Raw genomic sequence first — 12,200 nt, 5'->3', positions numbered from 1 at the left:
GTGGGCTTGGGAGTTGCCACAAAGCAGGAGAAGAGAGAGAATACCAGGGTGGTGGTGGTCAGGGGAGGAACATTTGTGACCTGCAGGGCTGCATAGATCAGTCCTTGAGTGCTGGGCCATCTGGGGAAGACTGTACAGTTCCCAAGCTAGCTATCCTGTGAGGCCGCAGACTCACTCTAATGGGCCAGATTGGGCTATTTGACCAAGTGAGGAAGATCTGAGAAACTGTGATCCTTAACTTGAGCATTGCCCTGTGCCTGAAAAAGGCCTTCTCTATTTTGTTGACCAAAGTCCTCTTTCAAAATACCGCAAGTATGGTATACCACCTGTCTCAGTAACAGCATTATCTGTAGTGCCTTTGTGTTAAGGATGGCATTTCATTGTAGAGTGCTTTCCTTCTCTTGGTTTTGTTCATCCAAGCTAGAAAATTAAGCAGTTATTCAAAATGCTCTTTCATTTTCTTATTTTTTTTTTAACTTTATGTGCATTGTTTCTTGTTTTCTTTTAGGGGAAAAGAAACAGTGGTTTCAGACAGTGCTTCTTTGGGAGCCAGAAGCATTGCAAGTTGACAAAGCTGTGTCCAGCCATGGGGTACACATTCCGGCTGGCTGCTCGGAATGACATTGGCACCAGGTATGGCGTTTCCCAGTCCTTGTGCCTTTAAGCCTCTATGTGGTGTCCCTGAGTCCTCCTCTCACGTTGCTGAAAGGCGAGGTCGCCTACTGCCTCCACACTGCACCAGCTAGAGATTTTCCAAAAGAGAATCCTAATCAGAGGCTAGAGGCCCCTTCAGAGGTGATAAATGCCGCCGTGTGTCCTTTGCAGCCTTGCAGGCTGCAATGCAGAAAGGCCCACTAGGGGTCTCAGAGAATCAAGGGAAAGGTAACTACAGATTTTGAAAGGGAATCCTCTGAAGACTTTATTTTTCAGATGCTGTGCCTTTTTCTTTCATCACTTTAGCAAGCTACTCGTTCAGTTGCTTTTTTCAATTATGTCTGAGTGTTTCCTGATACAAAGAACGAGTTGCTGGGCCATCCATTGTTGTCAAGCCCAGGCAGATACTCACGAGACTGGAGAGAATCTGGACTGGGTAGGACTCACGGCTTGCCTCCAAGCTGCTAGGGAAAGGTGAGAACAGGTTTATGGTGAAGCATCAATAGATTAAAAGTGCCTTGAAAAGACCATATTCCAACTGCACTGCCTGGGTAACTGTTGATTAAGAGAAAAATCTTTTTCTTTCATCACTGCTTGTCAAAAATCTTCTTAAAGGTTCAGCACATGATTGGTCCCAACCCTTTTTTCAGCCTAAAGAACTTGTTAAGATCACAAGCTTTTCAGCCCTCTTTCCCTACCCATGATAGCCATTGTGTTTTTAGAGTTCACTAGTTGAACAGTCGTAATGATAAAGGCTTCTACAGCTTCAGAATTTATAAATGAATTAAAAGCATCCACAAACTTTTGGAAAATGGCAGCGTACATATTTGTAAGACATTTATTTTATCAACAGACAGTTGTTTACCCTTATATGCATTGATTTGACAGTTCCTTGGTAGCTGTGGCTCTTAGCTTGTCAGCATCACACTGTGCTTACTCCTAGGTGCCTGTGGGAGAAATACATTTTTAAATATATTGTCCTGTAACACAGTATGCTTTTCTAGTAGTAGGCTAAGTAAGGAGTGGGTGATTGGGGCACACTGAAGTTGTGGTAAGGAACATCACCCAAAGGATCCTTGCCTGCCTTTGCTCGCTGAACCTGTCAGGCCACAGACTTAGCAACCCAAGCCAGTCACACGGTAGCTTTTGAAATGCCGAGACTCCTCCACGTGCTCCTAAATGTGTCTCACCGGGTCTGTTTCTCTCCAGCGGGTATAGCCAAGAGGTGGTGTGCTACACGTTAGGAAACATTCCTCAGATGCCCTCGGCACCAAGACTTGTTCGAGCTGGGGTCACATGGGTCACACTGCAGTGGAGTAAACCAGAAGGCTGCTCACCTGAGGAAGTAGTCACCTACACCTTGGAAATCCAGGAGGACGAAAATGTAAGTCTGGTACACGTCATACTTCTGTGTGCATTCTGTAAAGTCAGTTTTATCACAGCTACAGGGTACACTGTGAAATTAGATTCACTGCCTAAATCGGAAACCAAACTCTTAATTTCTACCAGTGCAACCACCAGCAGAAACCTGTCCTTCCCACAGTCTTCCCCAGATCAGTAAATGGCATCCCCGACCTTTCCTTTGGGGAAGCCAGAAACCTGTGGGGTCATCCTTGGCCTCATGTTTGTGTTGTGTTGTTGCGTTAGTCTCAGTCATGTCTGGCCCCATGGACTGTAGCCCACCAGCTGCTCTGTCCATGGACTTCTCCAGGCAAGAATACTAGAGCAGGCCACCATTCCCTTCCCCAGGGATCTTTCCAACCCAGGGATCGAACCCAGGTCTCCAACATTGCAGGCAAATTCTTTACTGTCTGAGCCACCAGACCTCATATGTAATCAGTCAGCAAATCCGTGTAAATCTCCCTTCCAAAGTTACCCAGAAATCTGATCGTTTCTCAGCATCTGCACAGCTACTATACTTTTCCCAGCCACTACCATCTCGCCCCTGGGTTGTTGGAATGGCCTCTTAAGTATTTTCTCTACTTTCATCCTTACACTCTGTTCTGCACATGAAGCCAGAGTGAGCCTGTTAAATAAAATACGGCATGTCAGTGCTCTTCTCAGAACCTTCCCATCCCAGTGCCTTCCCTTCTCTTCCAGAGGAGAAGCCAGTACTCTCAGAATGACTTCCAGGTCCTCCGAATTCAGGGTCTTCATCACTGACCTGTTCCTGCCGCTGTCATCTCGCTGAGCACACCAGCCATGCCCTCCCACAGTGCCTTTGCAACTCCTGTGCCCTCTGGCTCACATGCCCCTTCAGATATCTTTGAGTCACTTCCCTCATTTCCTCCAGGCCTCTTCTCACATGTCACCTCTTTAGAGAGCCCTTCCCTGACCGCCTTGTATGACAGCACTGTCCAGGAGCACTTTCTGTGGTGGTGGAGATGTTCTGAAATTTGTGCTCTGTAATAAGATAGAGCCTAGTCACACAGGGCTGCGGAGCACTTGAGATGCGGCTGTCAGCCCACGGAACTGAATTTTTAATTGTATTTAATTTATTGGAAGAGCCGCATGTGGCTGCTTCATTGAGCCTGGAGAGCTATAGAAAGCAATGCTCCCTAGCTTTATTGCACACTCTGTTCTCTTACCCAGCTTTATTTTTAATCTAATAGCACTTAACACCACACAACATGCTTCATATTTGTATGCAGAGTTTTTTAATTGCTTTCTCCAGCTGTAATATAGTTTCTGATGGGCAAGACTTTGTTCTTGGGTGGTACTAAACCTCTAGAGCATGGAAGAGAGCTTGGTGCACCAGGGGTGTTCTGAGATCGGATGGATGAATGGGGGTGGATCATTGGATGCACGCATGACTAAGAATACTGATGTATGAATTCCATACAGTTAGCTGTCAGTGGGACATTTATCCCATTGAAGGGCTATAGCTTCCCTATCCAAGCTTGCCTTTCCCCGTTAGCCAGAAGACACTGTGTCAGAAACCCCAACCACTGTTTATTACATAGCACATTGCAGCTTGACAGTAAGAACTTCTGCACAAGAGCGTTTTTTCATGACAATGTTGTTAAGTAATTTTTTTAAACTACATACTGCTTCATTAATTTGGTAGTTAAATTCTTTGTTTAAAATGTTTATTGAGTAACCAGAAAATGTTTGCTCTGTGAGGAAAGTTTATGATGGCATCTATTCCAAAGCAAATTTGCACTTTTTCAAAGAGAGAGCATTGTTCTCTTTCACATTAGTGTTAGTCTCACAATAATAGTGCCCAGATCAGGACAGATTATGATGTGATAACAGTTAAAGTTTTACTTAAAGCACTATGGGATTCTGGCCCTATATTTGCTATAGCTGCCAGACTTCTGGCCCACAGTGATGATGGAAAGGAGCAGTATAAAACTCCTGCATACAAGGGATTTAATGCCCAGATTTTATGATACTGATGTTTCTTTCTGGCTTTGCCTTTTCAGGATAACCTTTTCCACCCAAAATACACTGGAGAGGATTTAACCTGTACTGTGAAAAATCTCAAAAGAAGCACACAGTATAAATTCAGGGTAAGTCAGTCATTTGGGTACTTGAACTGCTTAAAAATGAAGCTCTTTTATGTTTTACCCCTTTATCATTTTAAATCAACTTTTTTTAAGGTTAAAAACATTTTTAAGGTTGCTGCACTTTACCCTTTTAAAGTAATATCTATAAAATACACACCATACTTTAATTTTAAAACCCACCCTCGACTTTTCAGAAAAGAAACCTGTCGCTGTAATGTGCTATAGTAAATTACGTAACAATGAGGCTAGATGCCCTTGCCCAGGAAGATTCGGACCAGGTGCCCAGTGTACCTGTCTCTCACCTGCACTTTACATCCTTCTATTCAGTTTCTTCTTTTCATCAGATTTCCTTTTTTTCCATTGTCCTGTGCTCTATTGCCCATTTTCTTTTTCTCAGCCATTTTTCGTTTTCTCTTCTATTACCTACACCCCTCCCCTGTTAGGCTCTGGACAACTGCTGCTGATGTCACCATGGGACATGGTGTTGTAGCAGAAGACAGTTTTGCGATCTCATTAGGAGAGAGGAGACAGCAGGCAGCCTTCTGTGCTGCCTTAGTGTTCATTGATCCTAGCACAGCATTGTACTTTCTGTGCAACAGTGTGCGCTTTGGAGAGATGTGGTTGTCTTCTGATTCTGTCTTTCCATCTCTTAATTTGTGAGCCAAATCATGTTATTTAACTTGTAGGAGTCACTCAATAAATATTTGTCAGATTGTCAAGTGGAACGTGTGACTACTAAAGGAAAACTGATAGTTTTTGATATTTTAAGAAACCTTGCTATTCGATGGCTGACTGTGAGCTCAGAGGAATACTGCCAGCAATTCTCCACAAGGTGGCATTGTCCTACTCTTAAATAATCAAGTCTAGCAAGGTTCTTTATATCTGCTGCCCACTCCCTGCCCCATATTTTCCTTCCATAAAACAAAATGAACTGGGTGGAGACATACTGGTTTTGTTTTGTATTTTTGAAAAGGTAAAAATGTCTTTAGCTAAAACCTACCTTGTTGTTTCATTTTTAATTGTTAATAAGTAAACTATACAGAAAATAAGTACTCCATTAAAGAAACACTTATAAATTAGTAGTTTGAGATTGTGAGAGAGCAAGGGAGAGTGTGTGTAGTGTGTCTGAGTTCATGGATGCCTTGCTCTTGCCGTATATTGAACGTCACCGCTGGTTTAAGACTTGCTGTCTAAAGCATATGAATGTGTTATCGGTTGTGTTACAGCTGACTGCTTCTAATATGGAAGGGAAAAGCTGCCCAAGTGAAGTTTTGGTTTGTACAACGAGTCCTGACAGGCCTGGACCACCTACAAGACCCCTCATTAAAGGACCAGTTATGTCTCACGGCTTTAGTGTCAAATGGGGTATGTTTTATTGCTATTGCTGCTGCTGCCTTTTTTGACAGATTTTTTTTAAAACTTGATTAATTTCAGTAGTGACAAACCAGTTAACAAAGAAAAATATTATCTGAGGGAGTTTTACATGTTTGAAATACATATATTAGAAATATCCTGACAATGCCACCAGTTGGTAAAATTGACAATTGTAAGAGCATTTCATTTACTTCATGATTTTCCTGTAAGACACTTCTTCCACCTGCAGTTTAATATATTAATGATTTGTATGTGGTAGTCTCTGAATATATCATTCTTCAGTAACTTTCCCTTAAAATGTAGCAATATTTAATATGAAAATTGATTTATAAAGTTAGTATTGAAAATAGATTTCAAAATTTAGGTTTAAGTCATATTAAATTTTACAGAATGTTTAAGATACAATGAATTAAGAAGACTTTAGTTTTTGTTGTTTGTATATAATCAGAAGCCTTGGACTTCAGGAAGTTTCCATATTGAAGTTCATTATATGCCATTTGTAGGAATCTGGTAGGAGGATATTGTGTCTCACCTGCTGCATGGATTATTTCAATGAAATGAATGCCATTAGAGTGTGGATAAACGTTTGCAATTGTATGTGAAACTGTTACAATGTGTATGATCATCACTAACATCGTATACTCGGAGAAGGCAATGGCACCCCACTCCAGTACTCTTGCCTGGAAAATCCCAGGGATGGGGGAGCCTGCTGGGCTGCCATCTAGGGGTCGCACAGAGTCAGACACGACTGAAGCGACTTAGCAGCAGCAGCAGCAACATCATATAATAATAGTAACTACCTAACAGACAAAAAAATGATTTTACCTGGCAGTCAAGTGATACAAAGGAAATGTAAAACATAACTAAATCATTATTAGAGACCAACCACGGAGACATAGCACCGCTTCAAGTTATGTGGTAATTTAGAGACAGAATTATTCCCTGCAACACGGATATGATTAAAAGAAACAAAAAAAAAATCTAGGTGTGCTTTTTGCCAGATCTAAAGCTTCTTTTCTCAGAATATCCTAGAAATTTCTGTCAACACTGAACATTTACTTTCATTGTTAACTGTTAAGAGTCGCTCAGTCTTGTCCAACTCTGCAACCCCATGGACTGTAATCTACCAGGCTCCTCTGTCCATGGGGTTTCCCAGGCAAGAATACTGGAGTGGATTGCTATTCCCTTCTCCACGGGGTCTTCCTGACCCAGGGATTGAACCTGGGTCTCCTGCATTGCAGGCGGATTCTTTCAGTATCTGAGCCACCAGGGAGGCCCCAAATGCCATAATATTTAACTGTTTAATTACTGCTGTAAATACCTACTACTGAAATTCATGTACATTAATGGAAATTACAGGTGAAAAGAGGGATTAAAGTTTCTAAATCTATATGAGTAACCCGAGAATATGTCTAAAACATAGATGGCCAGTTGATAGGAGAGGCAAATTCTCTGTAGTCTTGAAAAAAGGTATTTTTCTGCTCAGAAAAGAATTCTTGCAGGCCCTGGGTTAGCGGTAGACAAATAGCTAAGGTACACAGGGTTCTAGTAACAAGCCAGAACCCCTTTTGCAAACCGCCTCTTTGGTATAGGTTCCAGTTGATCTGATTTTCTATTAGGTTCCCTTGGGATGTAAAGTTTGCTTAGCAGCAAACTGTGATGAACATATTTGTTATATTCTGATGTTTTATTTATTTCATCAATAATTTTTACACCTCCCTTTCCCTCTCTTTCCATCTCACAAAAGAATTGGTCGTGATGATTTAAGTGAAATAAAGAATAAAATAATTTTTGAAAAGAGGTACATGAATATTTTGTTTTATATAAAAACCATCAAATATTGAAGAACAGGCTTTAGAATTCTCAAAATAAATATTTGAGCATAACTCTTAGAAAAATAAAGTCATATTTCGAGTTTTGTTCACATTTCGCTAAATGCTAACTCTTCAGCATTTCTAGCTCTGTAAACTTTGCATAGTCAGAAGATTTCGTGGTGTTTTTGTTTCTTTTGTTTTTCAAGTAAGGAGTTGAGTGAAATGTTATTTGTGTCTTTTAGTTGAATCCAGAATTTATACAGTCTAATGTTACATGGTTCTGTGTGTTCTAATAATGTTTACTAACAAAAGTCAGTATGCTTTTATAACTAATAAGACATTTGCTTACTTTCCAGATCCTCCAAAGGACAATGGTGGTTCAGAAATACTCAAGTACTTGCTGGAGATTACTGATGGAAATTCTGAAGGTGAAGTTTGTAGAAATTCTTATTCAAGTCCCGTTTTCTAATAAGATAAACATCTGTATAATAATAGTGCTGCTGCTGCTGCTAAGTCGCTTCAGTCGTGTCCGACTCTGTGCAACCCCATAGACGGCAGCCCACCAGGCTCCCCCGTCCCTGGGATTCTCCAGACAAGAACACGGGAGTGGGTTGCCATTTCCTTCTCCAATGCATGAAAATGAAAAGGGAAAGTGAAGTCGCTCAGTCGTGTCCGACTCTGTGCGACCCCATAGACAGCAGCCCACCAGGCTCCTCCGTCCATAGGATTTTCCAGGCAAGAGTACTGGAGTGGGGATCCATTATAGTGAGCGATCATTTATTCTGTTGATAGAGGTACTACGGTAAGTGGATTTTAATCATGTATTGACAGTTTTTTCTTTCAAACAGCATCAGGGATCAGTCTGCTTGATATGTATATTTTTATCATGCTTTTTAAAATCTTTGTCACTTCTTTAAGCCAAAAGTCCTCATTAATAGAATAAATATGTTTTTCATCTCTCTTGGCATACTTTCTGTAGAAATTCTTATAAGCAGAGAAAGTGTCAGAAGCGATCAGCAGGAAGAGTGAATCAGTGCACAGGGGATAACAACATATTGTTGTGGGCTGCTGACAAGCATAACACACTGTAACAAATTCAGGAAATGTCTTCATTTTTGTTGTGATTTCTCAGTCAGATTATTTAATTATTTAATTATTCCTTACACTAGGTGAGCTAAAGTGGGACAGTGTTAGAAGTCAGATTCCTTCCATAGTGTTTTATAAAAAATTCTTAGATCTTCTAATAAAATTTATTATGCTTTAATAGAAAAAAGTGAAGTCCTCAGAACTATAAAAATGACACCTGCCTCACCACTACTCTAATGATCCCTGTAACTAGTACTTTGTTTTTTAAAGTGATATACATGGCGGGGACGGTGGGGAGAGTTAACAGCAACTTTTACAAACAGTCTGTGCAGGTGTGTGGCTTGCTTTTTATTCTGTGCCATGATAGCCACCTGGAATGTTTTATTTTCACATCAGTTGGGCCCTACCCTATTTTAAGCCAAAAAAACTCATAATACTCTGAGATGGGCACAGCTGTTCTTAACGTAAAATCATATTCTATGCTAAAAATCAGACCTTTGAGAGAAGTCATGTATATTCAGTGTCTCATTGTGAAAAACTAAATATATTTTGAAGTTTTGTGGCTCTCTTGACCACTGTGGCTGATTAAAAGTAGATGCCATTCTGCACGTAAAGTCAGCGGTGTGGTAGCGCATGACATCAGCGATTAATTCAGTCTACTCTCTAGTCCTTGTTCCTAGTTGCCTTTGCAGTGCAGGTCATCTAATCAGTTATGTCAGAATGACTATCTTTATTATTCCCCCTTGTTCCTATATGGCCCTTGTGCATGTGACTTCATTGTAGAAAGAAAGTGAAGTCACTCAGTCGTGTCCAGCTCTTTGCAACCCCATGGACCGTAGCCTGCCAGGCTCCTCCATCCATGGAATTTTCCAAGCAAGAGTACTGGAGTGAGTTGCCATTTCTTTCGCCGGACTTTATTGTAAATCTGGCCTAATAAGCAGCTGATAGTATTTGTGGAAGTTAGTAACTATCGTGTGTGTATATATGTCGCTCAGTCATGTCTGAATGTTTGCAACCCCATGGACTGTAGCCCACCAGGCTCCTCTGTCCATGGGATTCTCCAGGAATTGCCGTTTCCTTCTCCAAGTAACTGTTGTGGAAGAGGGTAAAAGTATTTTCCCTAAAACAATTGCATGGAGTAAAACGCTCCTTTCAAATAGTCTGCTGGGAACATAGTGTTAGTGGGAGCAAAGCAAGGAGTAATAAATGTCCTAGGTGGTTGAAGCACCACCCCCCACACACAATGCTCTTCGCCTGGTGGCATCAGCCTCACCCCATCCCCTCAGTGGCCCTGCTTGCTTTCTTTAATCCCCAGAAGTGGTTAGATAACCTGGGTCATACTGAGTATTTCATCTTTAAAGTCACTGTCTTCGGTATTTTTGTCTTAAGTGGGGCTCCATGGAAACAGCAGGCCTTTCCTCAAAGGACTTGGTCTATATGGCTGGGATGGGGTCGGGGTAGTTTACTTGCTGTGACCTCCAGGCAGATAAGAACCAGGAGAAACTCTTCAGTGGTGCCCTGGGCTGACCAGGAACCTTATGGCTGAGCCTGCTTCCCCCTGCCCAGCTGGCCCCAGTTGGCTTCTCACTTGCCAGCTTGCTCAATACCATCTCCTGCTACGGGGCCAACTACAGATTTCATGTGCTTTCCAGCATCTAAACCTCCACACTCAGCAAATGTGATCATGGTAATATTAAGTATTATAACCAGCAGTGCTAAGTATTAAAAATGCCTTCATGTTATTTTAGTATTTCATTTTGTAAAGGAAATGGAAAGAGAGCCCTGTGACTGTTTAAAAAAGAAGAAAAGAATAGGAGATGCTGGTTTTCACAGAAACCACTTAGAGCTTTTTCTTATCAGGAATGGTTGGTACTATTACATTTTTACAAAAGGCATGAACTCACACATGGTCTTATTTTGCAGCGAGTCAGTGGGAAGTGGCCTACAGTGGGTCGGCTACAGAGTACACTTTCACCCACTTGAAACCAGGCACTTTGTACAAACTCCGAGCATGCTGCATAAGTACTGGTGGACACAGTCAGGTTGGTTTTGTTTTGGTGTAAAAGTAAACATCTTTGGTCAAATTCAGACAGCCTATCTGTAACATCAGAGTAAATTTCTGTTAAAAAATAAATCTTGGTACTACAGCCTGCCATGGTATCACATCAGAGTTTTCTGAATTGTGCTTTAGAGGGTATAGAAAGATAGACCCAGATGATTCTCAACTGAATTGTGCTGCTTTCCAAGACTTGGGCATGACCACATCACAGTTGAAAATTGAAGGTGGTCTGCAATTTGCAATGGCTAACAAATACGGGGCTGAACCTCAGTTATCACAATGGTAGAAAAGCTTAGACTTTAGAGCAAAAAGATGCAACCTCCAGCTCAGCTTTGCTGTTACTTTGGCAGTTTTGTAAGAATGTGAGACACACCTTCCTCTTGATACTTTGCTGCCATCTGCTGGAAAATGCTTGTAAAGCCACATATACCTAGGATAACTGAGCTGAATTGCATCTCCTGAGATTGCGCAGTGCCCAGCCTATACATCTGTAGGTAGTACCAGTTCTCTTGTTGTCTGCCTTTTTAAAAAATTGAAGTATAATTGTCTTACAATATTATATAAGTTTCCTGTCCCAACACAGTGAGTTAATATTTTATACATCACAGAATGACCACCACCATTGTCTACAATTTATATGGCCTTAGACCAGCCGTTCAACATGTCAGGAAACTTGGTTTCGACTTCACAGTGTTCTCATGCGCTCAAAACAAGCACACATGAAGTGTTCAGGAAATGAGATCGTTGTCCAAATGACGAACGCTTAGACAGTGAGTGAGAGGCGATACGGTAAAAATATGGTAAAAACCATTTTCATCATAGAGATATTTAGCATCGTGGTTTGGAAATCAGTAGTGCTGAGAGAGAGCGTGCACAGAAGATGGCTTAGAGCCCTGTACTGGGTTGACTTTTCAAGAGAACACCTGCCAGTAGGTGCCAAGTTTTGCCAGTCAACCCACCTCTGACACTGTCATATGTTTATTTTCTTTTTCCCCCAAGGATAGCAGTATTGTGAAGTCTAGACTGTATATTTAGACAGAATTCTCAGGTTTAAAAAAAGGGTCCAGCTCAACGACATTTATACAGTGTCTCTGAGGGTGAACCAGGTTGACCTCAAAGTCACAGGTGATTGGTGAGCTTCTCTTACCCGTGAGGTGCTGCACAAGTCTGCACAGAGGCAGCGGTGCCCCTTGAATGTATAAACACATCTCCTCTGTACCGCATTTCCTCGAGGAGGATGAGGTTGGTTGAGCTGTATGTCTCTACCATGTTCCTCATATCTCAAAAAGGTGTCAGCTTCCATACCACCAGCCTTACACAACCAGACCCTGCAAAAAAGAAGCCCTGATGATTTTAACGTTAGCAGAACCTGCTGGTTAATGTCACACTCAGCTGACTTTATTTGCTTTTCTGCTCTGTATGTGGATGATGGGCCATTTATGGCACTGTTTACAAACCTCATCCAGCTGTTGTTTTGTGTTCTCCTCTGTCCTCAGGAAGGGTCTGATTTTTAGTTTAAAGGGAGGTAACTGTGTGCTTGGGATACACAACAGTCAAAATGTCAGTCTGCAGATCTGACACCATAAATAATTATTTTTACCAGTGCCGTATGCATATGTCCATACTCAAAACATACACAAATATACACGTGCACTACACACTTAGAGACGAAGATCTTACTGCGTAAGAAGTGTACACATCCAA

General features: G+C 41.5%; 1 protein-coding gene across 6 annotated transcripts in view; it reads left to right on the top strand.

Moving 5' to 3' along the window:
* The window catches only part of FNDC3B (fibronectin type III domain containing 3B), a 355,159-nt gene that overhangs the window by 287,955 nt on the left and 55,004 nt on the right, over nucleotides 1-12,200 (top strand). For all 6 annotated transcript variants that reach the window (XM_015092550.4, XM_015092551.4, XM_042234418.2 and 3 more), the window contains 6 exons: nucleotides 509-633; nucleotides 1,864-2,038; nucleotides 4,080-4,166; nucleotides 5,390-5,528; nucleotides 7,708-7,779; nucleotides 10,361-10,479. In XM_015092550.4, coding sequence (XP_014948036.3) covers nucleotides 509-633; nucleotides 1,864-2,038; nucleotides 4,080-4,166; nucleotides 5,390-5,528; nucleotides 7,708-7,779; nucleotides 10,361-10,479 — 717 coding nt within the window. The remainder of the gene's footprint in view (nucleotides 1-508; nucleotides 634-1,863; nucleotides 2,039-4,079; nucleotides 4,167-5,389; nucleotides 5,529-7,707; nucleotides 7,780-10,360; nucleotides 10,480-12,200) is intronic.

The sequence above is a fragment of the Ovis aries genome, chromosome 1, assembly GCF_016772045.2.
Source record: "Ovis aries strain OAR_USU_Benz2616 breed Rambouillet chromosome 1, ARS-UI_Ramb_v3.0, whole genome shotgun sequence".
Taxonomy (NCBI): Eukaryota; Metazoa; Chordata; class Mammalia; order Artiodactyla; family Bovidae; genus Ovis; species Ovis aries.
The sequence above is the reverse complement of the archived record's forward strand: the minus strand, read 5'-3'. Positions and strand labels throughout refer to the sequence as shown.